This window comes from Borostomias antarcticus, assembly GCF_949987555.1.
Source record: "Borostomias antarcticus genome assembly, chromosome: 4".
Taxonomy (NCBI): domain Eukaryota; kingdom Metazoa; phylum Chordata; class Actinopteri; order Stomiiformes; family Stomiidae; genus Borostomias; species Borostomias antarcticus.
Window position 1 is genome coordinate 11,729,073 of NC_140237.1, and position 19,098 is coordinate 11,748,170.

Below are 19,098 nucleotides of genomic sequence, written 5' to 3' on the forward strand. Positions count from 1 at the left end.
CATGTATATGCCATGCCTGGAAATCAAATTAATAGTGTAATTATTCCCCATCATAGCTCATTGTACACTGATATAATCATTCTCCTTGCCTTTGCTAATACTCATCTCTTTTATCAAACTTTGTGCTAGGAAAGAAATCTGGCTGTGATTCGTCGCTAGTGCTCATCCAGGCTGTTGTCATCTCCCGCCTGGACTCCTGCAACTCCCTACTTGCTGCCATCCTGCAGCGTTGGCCATCAGACTCCTGGAGAAAGCTGCTGCTGACCTGGTGTTCAACAGCCCCATGCTCTTCCACAAAACTTCCCTACTCTGTTCTCTGCACTGGCTCCCTGCGCTGTCCCATCCAGTTTAGGACTGTGGTTCGAGCCTACAGGGCAAATGAACAGCTCCCTCCGACCTCCAGGCTGTGGTCAAGCTCTGCTGCCTTGAGGTGATTGGTTCCCCAGTTGCTCCAAGCCCCCCTACGGCAGATTGGCGTGGCCATGGCTTTTTTCTGTCCTGGCCTCACAGTGGTGGAATGAACTGTGCACTGATGTCAGAACAGAGCCAATAATACACACTGTTCATAGTGAGCCTAGTTATTATTGATTAACTTGGACTGTTTCCTCTCTCCTTGTCAGTCATTAAAATATGTTCAGTGTTTCACAATACTGATGTATAACATTTCATTATTTTGTCTCAGACCATTTCTGAAACAATCATCAGTGTCAGTATACATTTCCCTCCAATGTTATTGCTTGCCCATTTTTAACCATTTAACTACTAGACTGTACAAACGAATTGCACAACTATAGTATTTTCTAGGTATAGCCTACTTCTCCACTTTCTCTTAATGTTGGTATGAAATGGCAGTCAAACTATGCAATGATGTTCCACACTGTTTCCACCCAAATTCCCAACAAATGTGGCCACCACACTGTTCAGGACATTCACAGGTCTTGCTCTCAGGGATCGGTAAAAGAAAGGGACATGGTTCCTCCATAATGTGCTAAGGCTCTGCTTAGATCAAAGGCTTGGTCATCAGAAAATATCACAAAGACAGTGATCACAAAACAATTAAAAACATGTCACCAGTGTATGCCTTAACCCTAGTCAAATTTCTAGTATGTGTGAACCATATACATGGCAGTAAACAGATCTTGAGTCATACAAACTGGAGGATGCTTGACCCATACAAACTACTTTAACTCAATTTCAATAAACAACTTCAAAATATGGCAGACAGAAGAGCTGAGCAGACTTGGTAGATGACTGGATGATCTTACAGAGAACCAAGGGAAATTGACTGGTATTAATGCTAAGAGTAATGAGGGATGAGGTGCAGCTGGGCAGAGTGGAGACAGGTGGCAGGTGATGCAGGAGATGGGAAGGTGAGTAGGCAACAACCAAGCATGAACAGGAACTGGACCACTGGCTCCCCTTGACTGTCCAACCCATCCATCAGCGCCAGCAGAGTGGACACGATAGAGCCAGAGAGAGAGAGACAAATGCAACGCAAGGTTAGTTTAGTTCCAATCGCCCATGTGCAACATCAATCAAGTACGCAGCCAAGCTAAAGAACCGAGTTACACCAGAGGCGGAGCGAGGCGGTGGCTCCGTGACAGACAGGCCTCACCTGTGTATCTGGTCCTGTCTGCTGGAGCATACTGGGGACAGCCGGTCTATCTTGTTGAAGAAGATGAAGGAGGGTCTCATTAGGTTGACCTGGGGAGAGACCAACAAACAGCCATCACAAGCTCTCAGTCAACACTGAGGATGATGGTCAGGTGTCCTGTCCAATAATTATACCCCCCTCCCCCAACCGCCACAGTTGCCCCATTGGCTAACCTGGTCAAAGAGAAGGCAGAGCTGATTATGTGTTCTGATTCACCAACCCACTTGCTAAGGCAGTCAGCTCCTTTCCTTATAGACACCTTTGTGTTTCCCTGCCTACACTCGTTAGTCTGCACCCGCGCCACTGGGGTCTTGCCTGTACTTGGGGGACTGTAGATCAGAGCACTACACATCTGTAGGTGGGGGGGGGGGGGTTGGGGGGAGTATGTGAAAAACAGGGACTTCACAAGACAGCTCAAATTAGACAAGACAGCTTAAATACGTCTGGGTCTTCATATGTTTACTGGAGCAACGTACTGTAGTGTGGTCTCACCTAGGAGGTTCTTCTATCAGGTGATCGAACACAGAGGGGTTGCTCTGCTTCCTGTTCACTGACTGAAAAAGCAATCACAGTGGGATTTAGTGACATCATTATGCACATCAGGAATTCATTATCTCATCTAGTCAGTCAAAAAATGATTTTGTCCTCACCAATAGGTGGCGCCTCATATCACTGCATTTATCTTTTAAAACAGCAAACACTATGTGTAAATAAGGTTTTAAACTTCACCAACATCATTATAAATAATCAGCCCCTATGGCTGGATACAGGCGCAGCAGAAGTCGAGGGTGACAGTACTAGGTTTTTTAGCTGGCAGGTGCCCATCAGGCTCAGTGAATATCTGGTTGAACTGGTTTAAACTCTGTCCTCAGTATTAGTACTGCCCATGTGCACAATTGATTCGCTAGCTTTTCATTGGGATAGCTGGTGGCAGTGTTCTAGAAAGGTGGGTGCGTTCCTAAGTCAGAGGACCCGGGTTTGAACCCAGTGTGGGCAAGTGTGGTGGAATCAATACACCTGTTACAATCGCAGGAATTTTATGGGAAGGAAGGGGCTTCTTTTTTCTTTACTTTTTTAAAGGTTTTGTACCTTCAATATTAGACACTTAAGCAAACAGAAAAACACAAAACACAACTATAAAAGGCCTGGCTTGGTTTAAAGCCCACTCACCACGTCAAGGTGCAGGCCAAGAGTGGGGACACGACAATCACTAACAGACAAACCCTGACAAATACACATGTAAAGACATGTAAAGAAACACGTAAAAACATATAGACTATACATATAGGAGTAGGGAAGTTGTGTGGAAGAGCATGGGGCCGTTGAACACGGGATTAGCAGCAGCTTTCTCCAGGAGTCTGATGGCCAACGCTGCAGGATGGCAGCAAGTAGGGAGTTGCAGGAGTCCAGGCGGGAGATGACAACAGCCTGGATGAGCACTAGTGACGAATCACAGCCAGATTTCTTTCCTAGCACAAAGTTTGATAAAAGAGATGAGTATTAGCAAAGGCAAGGAGAATGATTATATCAGTGTACAATGAGCTATGATGGGGAATAATTACACTATTAATTTGATTTCCAGGCATGGCATATACATGGCATGCTTACTTGCAATGGTAATAATGCCTTCAGGTAATAACACTATGCTTGATTAATTTGATGTATAATGTGGCAAATGCTATAGTAGCAGCAGCAAGCATCAGCCCACTATAGCTAAATAATGCCAGACAAGATTACAGACTGTAATCAATGTATGAACAATGTCACATTGATCATGCTCAACATTGTTAAAATTGAAATACATCTGAGACCTCCGAACGTAACGTTAACCCTAAGCCGTTAGCATTAGCTACCGTTAGCATAGCTCCCTAGCCTATCAATATAGTTGATGTTAATATAAAGAAATGTAACATTAGATAATGTTAGCTAAGTTATTCAACATTGACCCACTTACCCTCTAGATCTTTTCCAACGATGTCCTAAAGTAACCACATGTCATGATCATTTGCATCATAGACATACGTTCTGATTAGCATGATCATAAGCTTCATTGCTAAAAGCATAGCAAATGTTAGCGACGTCATTACATGACTTCCTATCCAATCAGAGGCAGAGTAGGGCGGGTCTTCCTATGGTCACGTGCTTTCCCGAGCTCGCAGGACTCACGAACGCGCGACCAGCGCGTCCCCGAGGCTCGTGCACAGCACATGTTTAAATGGCTCAATACAGGTATTGGTGGCTTCAAAAACCCCAAAACCCCTAAAACTAAAAGTTTATATTGATAAGATTGGTCTCTGATGCTGAATGATACCCAGAAAAAATTTGTTTTCCTTTTCTAGCCCTATCTATCATCATCCACTAACATGGGAAATAAGGGTTCTTGGGCCGCATGCCGTGCAATACCGGGCTTGGCCTGAAAGCCCATGGTGGCTTCAATGCGCCAAGCTGATCCTGGGGGCTTGGTTGCAGCGCGCAAGCCGGCCGCGGAGCTTCCCTACGCGACGCTGCCGGTGGGAACAATCACGTTGGTTAACATGAGCGCCGAAAGGAAACGGGCTGCGCTGCGCTACGCTGCACTTTGGTTTCCAGTGTGAACCCGGCGTAAATGTTAAATATCACATTGACGTTTAAGCTATGAAACTAAAGTTTACACTGAAGAAGCCTTGTACAGAATGAAGTCTTGCTTTTTGCTGGCATCCAGAAAATGTTCAGTTGGTGCACTCTTTCTTTTTCTCAGCTCAATTATGGTGATACAGTATATATTGGTTTGCATCTTCTACCACCTTATCCAAGCTTGACTCTCTGTATAACTCAGCTCTGAGGTACAGCGCTAATTCTAGCTTTAGGAGCCATCATTGTACTTTATATAGTTTGGTTGGTTGGCCATCCCTCACACTGCGAACACTTCAACATTGGTACATTTTGGTCTTTAAGATCATCTCAGGCACATTTCCCGCTTACAGTACATAAGCCTGAAGTTCTCAGCTTCATTGCATGCTCACAATCTTAGGTCTCACAGATGGTTACAGTTTAGAGTGGCTTCTGTCAAAAAAGAGGTGGGCAAAGGAACCCTGGTCCCTGGTCCTGGAATGACCTGCAAGCTACTCTCAAACTTGAGACTCTTATTTCCTTAAATAATTTTAAGTTTAGACTAAAGGAAGTTATTACGACCGGTTGTACTTGTTTTAAATAATACATTTATTTGATCACACACCTCCTCTACTGCTCCTCTTCTGCTCCTCCTGCAACACCACACACCTCCTCTACTGCTCCCCCTACAGCAACACCACACACCTCCTCTACTGCTCCCCCTACAGCAACACCACACACCTCCTTTGTGCCCCTCCTCTGCTCCTCCTGAAGTACCAAGCAACTGCTCTGCTGTGTCTCTCTCCAGTCGCTGCATCTCTAGCTGTTTCTCAGGGGAACTGGGTCTTTCTCAGGGGAATGCATTTCTGGAGGCAAGCTGTCATCCTCACAGTCCACACCTTTCAAACACTAGCTTTAAAACATTCCGTCATTATAACACCAGCAACCTGACACATTATTCGGAGAGGCTGTCATTGTAAGACCTTGTATGTTTCTAACATATTGTCAATAGAACAGAAAAGCACTATTATCTATGAGGGTGCGGCATCTGTCAGCCCAAAACGGCATCACTCACACTCACAGTCAGGGGGCTCTGTTATCAGTTCATTTCTCCTCTCACTGGGGGGTTTTCAATCTGAAACAGCACAGCAGGAAATCCCAAAGCAGACCTTGGAACTGGTATTGGCTTTTATATAATGGGATGGGTTTTACACAGCTCAAACTGTCATACAGATCCAACACTATTGCCATTCTGCTACAGAGGCACACTACATGTTCTCTCTCCTTCTCCCTCCTTCTACCAGCCCTGGTCCAGCCTGCAGTCAGCAGCTCGGGGGAATGGATAAGGCACCGTATTAAAGGAGGGACGGACAGATTGGGTGGTCCGGGGTGGAGCCGGACCCTGGGGCTTCAGTGTGGAGAGCATCAATCCACACAGAGGAGGGGAAGTGCTCATCCATCCTATCCAATGTGAGGTCCAAGTACACAATCTCATTCCTGAACTGTGAAAACGCATGCACGCGCACACACACACACACACACACACACACAGTACACTAACACACGGATGTGACTTGGACAGAGCTCTGAGAGGGGAACAAATTTCACTGAAGAAAGATTAGGTACATATATATCTTATCCTATTATATTCTATACTATACTGCACAGTCACTGTACATATGGATGTATATAGTCCCTGATATCCCTCTTTTTATTCTGCTACCCTCCCCCTCCCCCCCCCCCCCCCCCCCCCACTAATCTATCTTTTTTTGTTAATCTGTATCTAGTGTTTCTTTTCTTTCCAACCTTCCTGTAATTTTTCAACTGCTGAAATGCCAAATTTCCCCTTGGGAGGATAAATCAATAAACTATCTATCTATCTCCTCTCTATCCTCTATCTTGTCTCCTCCATCTACTCTGTCTCTCTCTCTCTCTTACCCATTCATTAGTACAATATCTGACAAACAGCTCTACTGTCCAGCAAAGGTTGTTTATTGTGCTGTAGGTATGTGTGAGTGTGAGTGTTTGTGTGTCTCAAGCTGATTTATAGAGCAGAGGCAATGTGTGGGTAATGACCTTATATCAGGCATCAGTGAGTACAGTAAATAAATCAGTATTGACGGACTTACCGCGTTATGCCAGTGTGTGTGTGTGTGTGTGTGTGTCTGCCCGGACTGATCCATAACACCACAAGGGGCATGGAAACTCAAGAGGACATTAAACTAACCCTTAGAGTTCCTGACTTTAGCACAGGTGTGTGTGTGTGTGTGTGTGTGTGTGTGTGTGTGTGTGTGTGTGTGTGTGTGTGTGTGTGTGCGTGTGCGCGTGCGTGCATGCGGTAAGAACTGTGTTTATGACCCTGCAGAGATTGCCAAATATCATATGGATCCCTTAAACTCAGCCTTGCATCAAGGCTCTTGATCAATGAAACACAAAGCCTGTCTCTATGTACATACACACACACACACACACACACACACACACACACAGTTTCGTTGTCATCAGATAGATCCTTTTTCAGGCACCCCCCCCTCTTTTCTATTCTCATTTCCTGTTCACCCAGACATATGGTCAGTCCTTCATTAGCAGGCGCTGGCATGAATGGTGCCTGCAGGGGATACTAGGTGTTCTGATATTACATAAATCTGCCCACTTGGCCATGCTTACACTCCAAAGCCCATCTCTTTGTCTCTCTCTCCAACTCTCTCTCTCACTGTCTTTATTCCCAGATGGTGAGTGGATTTGGTTAATCGAAGCGAAAGCATCAGCTCTGTCTGCAGGCGTTCTACTCCAAAATCATTCAATGGTTCCATTAAAACGATTCATTACATCTCACTATACTGTACTCACCAAGCCCCCCTCTCTCTCTCTCCCTCGACAGATATGGAAATCAGCAGAGATGACTTGAGGTGGACGAGTGGGGGAGGAGAGCTGGGGAGGCCAGGGAGGAAGAGGGGGGGGGGAGGGGATATGGGGAGGCCAGGGAGGAAGAGGAGGGGGGTAGGAGATATGGGGAGGCCAGGGAGGAAGAGGAGGGGGGGTGGGGATATGGGGAGGCCAGGGAGGAAGAGGAGGGGGGTAGGAGATATGGGGAGGCCAGGGAGGAAGAGGAGGGGGGGGGGGGATATGGGGAGGCCAGGGAGGAAGAGGAGGGGGATATGGGGAGGCCAGGGAGGAAGAGGAGGGGGGTAGGAGATATGGGGAGGCCATGGAGGAGGAGGAGGGGGGGGGGGGATATGGGGAGGCCAGGGAGGAAGAGGAGGGGGGTAGGAGATATGGGGAGGCCATGGAGGAGGAGGAGGGGGAGGGCGCAGAGAGAGATATGGGGAGGCCAGGGAGGAGGAGGAGGGGGTGGGGGGGGGGGCAGAGAGAGATATGGGGAGGCCAGGGAGGAGGAGGAGGGGGTGGGGGGGGGGCAGAGAGAGATATGGGGAGGCCAGGGAGGAGGAGGAGGAGGAGGGGGAGGGCGCAGAGAGAGATATGGGGAGGCCAGGGAGGAGGAGGAGGGGGGGAGGAGGAGGAGCTCCGTTCCAGAACGTGTGAGACAGCAGAAGCTGACAGTGTTGAATTGCAGTCAGTTGCATTAGAAGAAAAAGGTCAAGTCTTGAAATCCAATGTTGTTCACTTTCTCCGAAGCTGACAAGAAGCTTATTGCCTTCCAGACAATTTCAGCCCCACTCTCATCCTCTCCAAGATAAACTCATTCACTCTCTCTGACTGCCTCATTTAGACACTGTCCCATAAAAGACACACTTCACTAAGTCTCTCTCACACACGCACGCACATACACACACACACACACACACACACACACACACACACACAGTCTTAATCAGCACATTGGGGAACAACTGAGCTTCCGCGGACAGACTCTGTGGGACAAACATCTCCCTGTCTCTCTCCTCTCTCACACACACACACACACACACACACATCTCCCCATGCTCTCTCCTTGTCTTTCTTCTCTCACACACACACACTCTCTCACACATACGCACACACCTCCCCTGCCCTCTCTCCGTTTCTCTCCTATACACACACACCTCCCCTGCCCTCTCTCTGTCCCTCTCCTACCTACACACACACACACACACACACACACACCTCCCCACGCTCTCGCTCTCCCTACTGTACCCGTCTCTCACTTCACACACAACAACCCTAACCTCCGCAAAGGTGCAGTTGGTAGCAGTGTATCTAACCACATCTCCTCCAGAAAGAGAACGTCTCAAACACAAACAAGGCTCAGGGCACCCGCTCTCCACCATCATACTCCATGGTTTTACTAACTAAATTCAGTTCAGTGAAAAAGGAAAGGAACCAGTCGTCTCACATAGCTTTCTTTCCCCTGATTCCAGCAGCTTGTGTTCATTAAAGAAGCCCCCAAGGGCTCACTCTCTCACTCTCCTTGGTAAACCTTTGAAAACTCTCTTTAGGAAGAGTCTTTCTGTGAAGGCGCCAAGCTTTCTCTGACAGTTTTCTGCTAATGAAGACTTCCCTTGGCTTTCACAAGTGGCTCCATTCCAGAATGCACAAAGTGGATACTGAAATCATCACAAACATTAAAAAGAACAATTCTCTCCCCACGCCAGAATGAAGTAAAGCTCAAAGACACAGGGGCACTGGCCATCGTACATCCTTTAATGAGGCAGTTCGACCAGCAAAAATAAACACTCTGTATACATATAAATATAGAAAAATAAAAGGTGTAAACCCAATTGTATAAAAGCAATGAGAAATGAATAGAACACTGTCCGTGATGTAAAGGAGTCCTGCAGCAGCAGTCATGTCTGCAGAGTAACATCACAAGCACCTTGTTTACCTCTGCTTTTAAAAGGTGTCTGCTTATTGGACACAAGGGAGCCCAAGAGGATCATCGTTTATAAGCTTGATGTTTAATACCAGGTGTAAAAAGCAGTTCAGAGTTGGAGTCCGTCCCAGACCCCCAACCACTGCAGGACATAACGCTGCAGCGCTGATAAGTGAACGCTTTGCTGGCCTCGACCTCAGTCCCCAGGTGAAAAGACCGTCACGCAAAGAGCCGTAGAGGAACCAGAATCCTGTTTATGTAAAATTAAATGAGGGAAAAGATTTAACTCTCGAACAGTGTAACGCGAATGTCATTTATGAATGTCTCAGTGCAATCAAACAAGCAAGAAGCAGGACATTTTCTGGCACAGACACAGATGACCATACTGTCCTTACGACTCACCAACCTCATTCAGACCCTCAAACAGCAATCTGATCAGGCTAGGCTAACTCAGTACCCCAGACCCTGTCCTTATGATCAGGCTAGGCTAACTCAGTACCCCAGACCCTGTCCTTATGATCAGGCTAGGCTAACTCAGTACCCCAGACCCTGTCCTTATGATCAGGCTAGGCTAACTCAGTACCCCAGACCCTGTCCTTATGATCAGGCTAGGCTAACTCAGTACCCCAGACCCTGTCCTTATGATCAGGCTAGGCTAACTCAGTACCCCAGACCCTGTCCTTATGATCAGGCTAGGCTAACTCAGTATCCCAGACCCTGTCCTTATGATCAGGCTAGGCTAACTCAGTACCCCAGACCCTGTCCTTATGATCAGGCTAGGCTAACTCAGTATCCCAGACCCGCCTAGAGCCCTAGATCTGCATGAGCAGGTGCAACCGTTGCCGTGCGATGGCACAGTTCATGGTCAACAGAAACGCCATCAGGCCTGTGCTGAGGAGCTCCTCCATGGGGGCGAACTGCAAAACCTGCTTCTGGCCTCCAGGAGGCGCACTGTCCCCACTGGGACACCGTCCCTTCTCTTCTTCCTTGCTGGCCAGTTGGCCCATACGCTCATGCAGGTCGCCCAGGAAGGGGAGGAGCCGGGCGGCTGCGTCTGGACAGAAACCTCCGCACAACAGAACGGCGCCTGCCGCGCCAAAAGGGGCGGGGCATCTGAACGTGACAGAACGGAAGGACAGGTGCAGGCAGAGGATGGTTGCCGCGGTGACGCGGGTGAAGGCGGAGAGGAGGGGCAGGAGGAGCGCGTCCCCGGGGAGCATGCTCCGTAGGGAGAGCAGGACGCAGCCCAGGAGTTCCCGCTGGTAACCAGGCGCCCCGTCGTGCAGCGTGGCTACGCCCGCCACCGGCAACCACGGCTCCTTAGAGAACGTCACGTCCAACTCCCCCAAACGCCCGTCACAGTCCCCCCACGAAGACGCGCTGCCGAAGACCAGACACCGTTTCCTCACCGTGTCCCCCTCGCCACCGCAAGACGTGATGTCACAAAGTTCTGCCATATGTGTCAGGAAGGATGAGGTCCCGACACCAGGGCAGGAGTCACAGGAGGGGACCCGAACCCAGGCTGCCCCGCCCTCCCCCCCCGCACTGGGCGACCTCTGCTCCAGGGCCTCGTTCAGGTGGTTCAGAAGACCCCCGTCACAGAATGGAGAATTCTTCACCGCGGGCAGGGCTGGCCCGACCACCACATACCAGGAGTCCATGTCGCACTCCGCCAGGGGCCCTGACAGAACGCAGCCGGCCCCCACCGGGCCCTCAGGACAGCAGCCCTGCACCCAGGCAGCGTAGGGGCCCCTCTCCAGCCGCTCCCTCCAGCCAAGCGCCTGCAGCTCTCTCCGTTGGTTGAAGGAGCCCATCTGCTTCCTGTGACCCAGGAGTCTGGCGCCAGCCACACTGCAGCAGGCTGGGGCCACAGTGTTACGGGACAGCCAGCGCCCGCGTGGTAGAGGGCTCACCTGGGTAAAGGGAGGAGGACTGGTCAGTCAGGAAGACATACCAACAGGAGCTGTGCTAGTCAGTCCACAGCTAGTATTCAGCTCTGTCTCTGAACATCTTTTTAGAACTTCATAGGGATAAAGTAGAACCAGGTCTGTCTCTGAATATCTTTTAAGAGGGGGGAGAGGGGAGTAGAATTTAAGCTAAATTAAATACTCCCTAACTCTGAACATTTTTTTTTTTTTTTTACAATTGAATAAATAAATTCAGAGTAAGAGTAAATTAGAAGAGTGACACATTTTCTATGACAGTTCTCAGTGCAGACTGGTTTCTGAATTTGTGTGGTTTATTATTTTTCATGATTGTATAATAATGATCCTTTGAGTAGGTGTTTTAGTGTTTGAGTTAATGTTTTTAGTATGGTGTTGTAGTGTTATTAATGGTGTTGTAGTGTTGTTAATGGTGTTGTAGTGTTGTTAATGGTGTTGTAGTGTTGTTAATGGTGTTGTAGTGTTGTTAATGGTGTTGTAGTGTTGTTAATGGTGTTGTAGTGTTGTTAATGGTGTTGTAGTGTTGTTAATGGTGTTGTAGTGTTGTTAATGGTGTTGTAGTGTTGTTAATGGTGTTGTAGTGTACAAATGAGATATCAAGTGCATCTGGAAAGTACTCACACCCCTTCAAGTTTTCCACATTTTGTTATGTTACAGCCTTAGAAATTGGCAGAAGAATAATATTTCCGGTCGCGTATGTGGTTCTTTCCGTCCATCTGTTTTTGTTAGTAAGCAGGATGACGGATAGGGGGGTGAATAAATTTGCCCAGCGGTACAAACGGGTGGGATATTATTGCAGCTTTTTTTTTTTGCTATTCTACAAGGTCTGATGTTTAGTTGCTTTTTAAATGACATAGGTTTGTATATATGTGCAGCCTATTCATTTTGATACATTTTTATCAAACAAAAACATAGGTTACAGCAGCAATATAACTCAATCAATCGAAATATTACAGCAGATTGGTGCACACAAGCAGGCCCAGTAGATAGAATTAAACATATCTCTAAGCAAGCTACAAACTTTAAGAATAATAATTAAGAAAATATAAATATAAAATAAATATAGGCTAATGTTTTTATAAAGTGGTCACCAAAGAAAGACAAGACTGTAAATTTAAAGGCCAATGCCTAATAATTTCCTTTAGCTGTGAGAATGGTCACGGTAGAACGGAAAAATCCATTTTAGCTTTTAATTAAACAAGAATGATATATTCTTGATGGAAGACTCCCTTTGACATGAATATACACTTCATATTGTGGATAACATGGCCTTTTTTCATTGCTAGAAGGCCTGGAGGCCGAAACATCATTCTATTAAAAGAGAAAATGCATGGAGCCAGAGTAGCTACACACTTTTCCTGTTTCTACTTCCAGTGATCAGCATCTCGCTATAACGCCTTGAACTCACCAGTCGCGCAAGTGCAACAGACGCCGTCTGCGCGGGCGGATTTGAGCGGAACCGAACCCACCAGATGCTGGTTCAGAGCGCACAGCCGATAGCACGCTTTATCACTGTGTGTTGTTTCTGTAAAACTCAGCAGTTAGATCATATAACTCTCTTCGTTTTTCCACTTCAATGATCAGTCTGATGTCATCCATGCAGCCCCGTCTGGAAGATATGTGACCCTGTGCGAAATAGGCATTGTTAGGCCTTCATGCACTATGCATGCACGTCTTTTTTTCCGAGACGGCGCAGTGTTTCCAGTGATGTCTTACTGTTACCTCGGGCAAGTTATCTTAGCGCACCACCATGCACTAAAAATCCAACCGCGGCCAAAACGCGAGGCCTTCTAAAGCGCGAGGCCCGGTGAGACCGCCCCTTTCGCCCCCCCTAGGGGCGGCCCTGCATCCATGTCTTCTGGGTGAGAGTAGTTAGCTACTGATGTCTGGGAGAAGAGAGAGGATTTGCTAACAGTGTGTTGTGACTTCTGATTGGATGGTAGGATGCAAGCATGTGGAGATGATATTGGTGCTTTGATTATATAATAATAGTAGGTTGGAAAAAATTATATGTAGTGATATGATGAATATATTGTAAATATCCAATGTATTTCTATGAGATTGTGCATGCGGACACGCGGAAAATTCCGCCCCGAGCAGAAAACGCCTCGAACTCACCAGTTGCGGAAGCGCAACGCACACTGATGTGCTTCACTTCAGCTCCCATGTTAAACGAATGCTGCTGTTCTCACTGGCCGCGGGCGGGCTGGCGTGCAGACGGACCGCGGGCGTCAATCGACTTTTCCGCTCGGGGCGGAATTTTCCGCACGTCCCCATGCGCAATCTCATAGAAATGATATTTACAATATATTCATCATATCACAGGCTATAAACTGTTTTCATTATTATGAATTTCTTTGACATTGAATACACACAGGCTACAATTTAATGGGAAAAGCCCAGCATAAGGACAAATAAAAAAAACTTTATATATCGTGGTTGATGCGATGGTCTGCACAATACCGCAGTCGTGCAATATAGCAGTAACCGCAAAAGCCTTAATTATGAACCAATTTTCATGAAATTCGACTCCGCAAAATTTTGGAGCGGATCTGAATCACGGGGATCAACAAATTAAACAAAGCTTTGAGCGAAGCCAGCTCCCCGTGTGGGGAGCGCTAGAGGTACGAAGTTTGGACTGGGGTGTGCAGGGAACGCCCGGAGTGCACCGAAACGCCCCCCCCGCCAGCTGCGACCCAAGGGTGGCGCCACAGAACTGCCCAAACACGGCCACCCATTCACCTCCATTCATTTTTGGGACTAAGGTTCAGGAGAGAAAAATTCTCCCCATCCTTTGTCAATGGGGGGATTAAAATGGCCATATCTCGACGTGGGAACGTCACACAGGGTTTGGACTGGCATAAAGCTCTCAACCTAACAAATGCAGCAATACCAAACATATCCTGCGCGCACAGACGTGCATATGCACAGAGCCACGAAATACATTCATGGGCAGAGGTCCGCGCTCTCCGAACACCATTTCTAGTTCCTAATAAAAATCCATCAGTCATTTAGAGATGAGGGACTGTTGCCGTTATTACCTGGAAGCGCTGCAGGTAGTCCTGAGCGGCGTGGTCCCTGAGGCTCTCCAGATGCTGCCTCTGCTGAGCGCTCACACACTCAAACAGACGCAGGTTCTCTCTGATGGTGTCCACCTGTAGGGTGTGGAAGTAGCAGCACACCTGCTCATGCTGCTCCAGGAAGGAAGGCGGGAGGAGCGCAGTGGGGAACAACGCCTCACGGGCTGCCAGGTCTGGCCCGTAGTGGCGGATCAGCTTGGAGAGCAGTGGCCTCACGGCCTCCTTCCCCTCGTAGCGTAGACACACTACGTACACCTCAGAGTTCCCCGCCTTGCTGGTGGCCGGTTTGAAGAGGCTGACGGAGCGGAAGCAGCAGTTTAGCAGGTAGAGCAGGCAGAGGGAGGAGTGCTCGTACAGCGTGAACATCTTGAGCACCAGGGAGCCCCCGGCCCCGAGGAGCAGCAGTGCGGCCGCGGCCTCGCAGTAGTGCAGCGACGCCACCAGCCCCTCCTGCTCATCGGGGTTCCCCTGGCAGTCGAAGCTGCCGTCTGCCGTCACCACATCTACCCGACGCATGTTACCCACAAACCCTTGCAGCTCCAGCAGGTGCCTCTGGCTCATGATGTCACCTGTGTTGTCGGAGCCGAAGAACCACCAGGGCAGCGTGTTGGCGATGAGCCGGTCATCGGCAATGGTGGTGCTCCCCCCATTGGACTCATGGTAGGGGTTGAGGGTGTTGGCGGCCCAGGTCCAGTCGCAGTAGCGTGTGTGCTCACTGGTCTTCAGGAAGTGGTTCAGGGCAGCGATGAAGGCCCCTGGGGCCTCACACAGGTGAATTGTGTTGAGTTCTCCGCTCTGCAGCGCCTCCTCTGGCAGGAGGCTGAAGGTGCCCAAGATCTCATAAAACTTGCACCAGGCCTGGGTGCAGATCTCTGCGTTGGCTGCAGCACGCACCGTGGCGATGACCTTCCCCGCGCGATTGGTGGAGTTGGTGTGCTGGTGCCAGACCTCCAGGTCCTTATCACTCAGCTGGTTCTTCACTGAGTTCAGAGAGGCCTTTAGGGCCTGCAGACGGCTGTGCTCCTGGGGTGGGTGTCTCAGAGCCTCACTGGGGTCAGGGAGACGCCACTCCCCGTTGTCCGGTTTGGCGTAGGTCCTGACTTTACTGAAAAGCTCTCTAACTTCTGCCACCACGTCTGGGTCCATGGCCTCCGTCTCATAGGGCTGCAGCTGCTGCTGCTGCCTGCCTGGCTTCCTCCTTGCTCCCCGGCCTCGGCTCATCCTGACCACCGGATGCCCTGGGGAACAAAACAGTAAGAGAGAATTGGCAACACTCTGAGAAAAACAACCCCCCTCCAACCAATCGGTGATTTGATGACATCCACGACACCATACAATGAGTGTGTGCCCTGCTGCTTACACTGCATAATGTAGGTTACATCTGGAGAATTTCCCATTATATTTACACTCATATTTGCTGACTGTTTATTTTGTATGCACTAACGCCAGGGCCCATCTCCGCTGCTGCCATTCTGTCCTATCCTATGCATGGATGGTGGTAAATTATTACCGATTTATACTGTGAGCCCCGGGGCCACTGGGGAGGCTATCTGGATGAATAAAGAACCCTGGCTGGTTTGATTTTATGAACAGGCCTTTTATGAGCCTTTAGCCCCTCATAGCGATTACCAGTAATGGTGTGATTGAGCTAGATAGTGGAATAGATAGCGGAGTACTACCAGTTAGCTGTCTATTCTACCCAAGCTACTAACGTTAGTCAACTAGCAACTCTACACCTGTTAGCTACAATGTCCACTCATGAAAAGGAGCTATAGTAGCTAGCTATTAAGTCAATGACAGTTCCTGGGATTCATAAATCAAAATGACAACCACACTGCCCTCGTTCGCCCTCATCCCTGAGAGATGCTAACAGCTAATATGAGGGAATCCCTCTAGAGACGCCACTTTCTCGGGGTTGTCTAGCAGGAAACAACGAGGTCGAGTTTGGGGCCTGACAGATAAAAGGCTAGCGCATCTTACATGTAAGACACTACACTAATTATCTGCTTCATGATTAACGATCGTATGGGGACGCGTTTCTAATACAGCCATGGTGTGACAGCCGTTACCTTTAACTTGACTTCTCCGAGGAATCAGATGTTAGAGCTAGCTGCGCTTCATGATTGCTTTCAGTTTAGCTAGCGTGTTAGCTAGCTGCTAGCACTTCTCTTTTCCACATTACAGTATAGTATCGAGTGACCAGCAGAAGTCCTGAATAGAATAGAGGTCCTGAATAGAATAGAGGTCCTGAATAGAATAGAATAGAATAGAATAGAATAGAATAGAATACCTGATTTGTAACATTATTATGGAAAGACCATGATTATGAAATATTACTTTTGTAGTTGCCTTAATCTATATTATGACTAATGTCCACATGAGAATACAATATTATTGCATTGTATTTGCCACTTGTATTTTGCACTCGTCATTACTTTGTTCATTGTTGCACCAGCAGACCTAAGCAAATTCCTCATATGTGACAACCTACTTGGCAATAAACCTGTTTCTGATTCTGATGCCTCAGTGCTTGTCACAGTAGACCAATAGGCTATGTTAGACTATATGGGTTACTAGACAGGACCTGCATCACCCAGATCCCAAAGATGAAGGAACCATCTCTGTCTTAACCCTCAGCATAGTTCCAGGCTAAAGACAGGGCCAGGGGTGATGTGATGGCCTTAATTAGACATGCTAATGGTTCGTTTACGGGTCTGAGAGAACAATATGAGAACAGAGTGTATCTACGCAGTTTGCCCCAGGGCGCCTACATCTGTGCTCTGTCTCACTGGTGTGTCCCTTGTTAGCTTCTGTGTAGGAAGACATTCTCACAGTAGGCTACTTTAAATTCAAGCACACTCTCTCACTCACATATACACATACACACACACATATGCACACACCCTCTGCTCTGCAGTTTTCTTTCCCCCTGATGATTGTGAATATCTGATTAAATCTGATGAGGAGGACAGGAGATGAAAGTATCCCCTAACTGTCAACTCAATTACTCAACAGCAGCTAGAGATGGCAACGATGGATGCGGAGACGGCGAGAATTTCCAGACGAGTAAAGATTTTTGTCTGTGGAAAAATAAAAGCTTAACATTTGTGTGTTGCTGAGTGAGAGAACACACAGGGTCAAATTACACATTGGGTATTTGTGCAACCCAAATATCATACGCTTAAAGGAGTAGTAAAGGGAAAATCATGTTTAGCCCTGTTTTAAGGTTACTTATGATCATATACAATGGTTCAGATCAAAAAGTTGACAAAACTAGCACTTTTGAGAAAGTCTGATAATTGCTCTACCACTGTTTTGGTCATACAATGGATGTGGGTGGGCACCTTGAATAATCATTAAAAAAACATGTTACTAACTAGCATAGAACTATTTAGTCGCAGCACATACGTGTACATTTCCGCTTGAACTGATTCCGATCTCGCGCAATGCCTTGATCTCGCAGTAGGGGACGTCCGTGGATTCCGGCTCAGCTTCTTTCCTTGAAAAGCAAGCCGCAGCAACAAGACAGGCTCGTGCGATGCATTTGTGTGGGATCTAAACAATGAGGTAATGTGGTTTGTGGTATAGCGACAACTTCATCAACCGTCTCTGGCTCTGCGGTTCGGCGAGCCTCCATCTCTTCCATTTGCTGTAGTTCCTCCTCACTATATTCAGGCTCGAAACGATAAGCGCTGCCGTCAAAGTCTAATTCCTTGCGATCAAATTCATACTCTTCAAGATCAGCCATTTTGATAAGCGTTTTCTGAACTGTAGCCTAGGGAGTCTGTCTGTCTGTGAGCGAAAGAGTAGCGTGAGCAGTGAGCAAACTAGCTAGCCTAGCTAACATAAACAATAACAATAGCTACCATAAGTAGTTCCGCTTCCTGAATCCCCTCGGCGGATTGATCTACACATCTACAATGGTCGCGTCAATACAAGTCAATGGATTTCATAAAATGATCAATAAAACCCTACAGGATTCATACTTTGCGGCGAATTTGATGTCAGAACACCAATGGATACCAATTACCCCCTCGGTGAGCTTCTTGTCTTTGAAATCGAGAGTTTAACATGTTTTTGAATTATTTTTCAAGGTGCCCATCCACATCCATTGTATGACCTAAACGGTGGTAGAGCAATTATCATACTTTCTCAATAGTGCTAGTTTTGTCAACTTTTTGATCTGAACCATTGTATATGATCATAAATAACCTTAAAACAACAGGGCTAAACATGATTTTCCCTTTACTACTCCTTCATTCTGTGTGCAATACACCGAAACTAAAGTTGTATTCGTACTTGAATTTGTAATGTTTGTAATGTCAATCTTCACCCTTCAACCTCAAGAAATAACTGTCAAACATATTTGTATTTGTAAAGTGATCTGGGATCAGTATTTGTAGTATGAATGAGATGTATGTAATGTACTATAAGTAGGCCACATCCCTTCTTTATGTCTCTGTCTTGGCCCCCTACCATATGCTTTAAGTAGCTTCTTTGAGGACCAATTCACATACATATGCACTTCTCTTATTATTTCCAATGTCTGTGTATCATGTGTGTGTGTGTGTGTGTGTGTGTGTGTGTGTGTGTGTGTGTGTGTGTGTGTGTGAATAAAAAAAACAATCAATCAATCAAAATAAATTTAAAAGAAAACGTGTTGCAGCTGGTGGTCCACATATTACGCATGCGTGGAGGCGCTCGGGCAGCGAGCATGAGCAATTGGGGGGTATTGCGATATGCGGAGCGCACCCACTCACGCCGTCCGAGTAGGTCCACTCCTGGGTCCAGTTTCGTAAATTAGCCTGATCCCTGTGTCCACGTCTAACCCCTGTGTTGACGAACGACAAGGCCCCAAAATGACAAAAGACATCTACAGGAATGCATGGTGAGCGTCAGATTTGAAATTCGCCGTCCAGAATAGTCCGGTCACCCTTTTCTATACTATCCTTATACGTGACCTGAGATTAGAGGAGCGACAGCGTATCTCTGGGGTCACATCAGGGCTAGTGAAATTGTGTT

At 47.5% G+C, this 19,098-nt stretch overlaps 1 protein-coding gene across 1 annotated transcript; it reads right to left on the reverse strand.

Moving 5' to 3' along the window:
- Positions 1-9,782: 9,782 nt before the first annotated feature.
- Positions 9,783-16,260, reverse strand: cmtr2 (cap methyltransferase 2). The gene is made up of 3 exons (XM_084436651.1): positions 16,146-16,260; positions 14,038-15,314; positions 9,783-10,966 (listed from the first exon to the last, which is right to left on the reverse strand). The coding sequence occupies exons 2-3, from the start codon at positions 15,295-15,297 to the stop codon at positions 9,866-9,868; spliced, it is 2,361 nt and encodes a 786-aa protein (XP_084292777.1). The 5' UTR covers positions 15,298-15,314; positions 16,146-16,260; the 3' UTR covers positions 9,783-9,865.
- Positions 16,261-19,098: the final 2,838 nt, after the last annotated feature.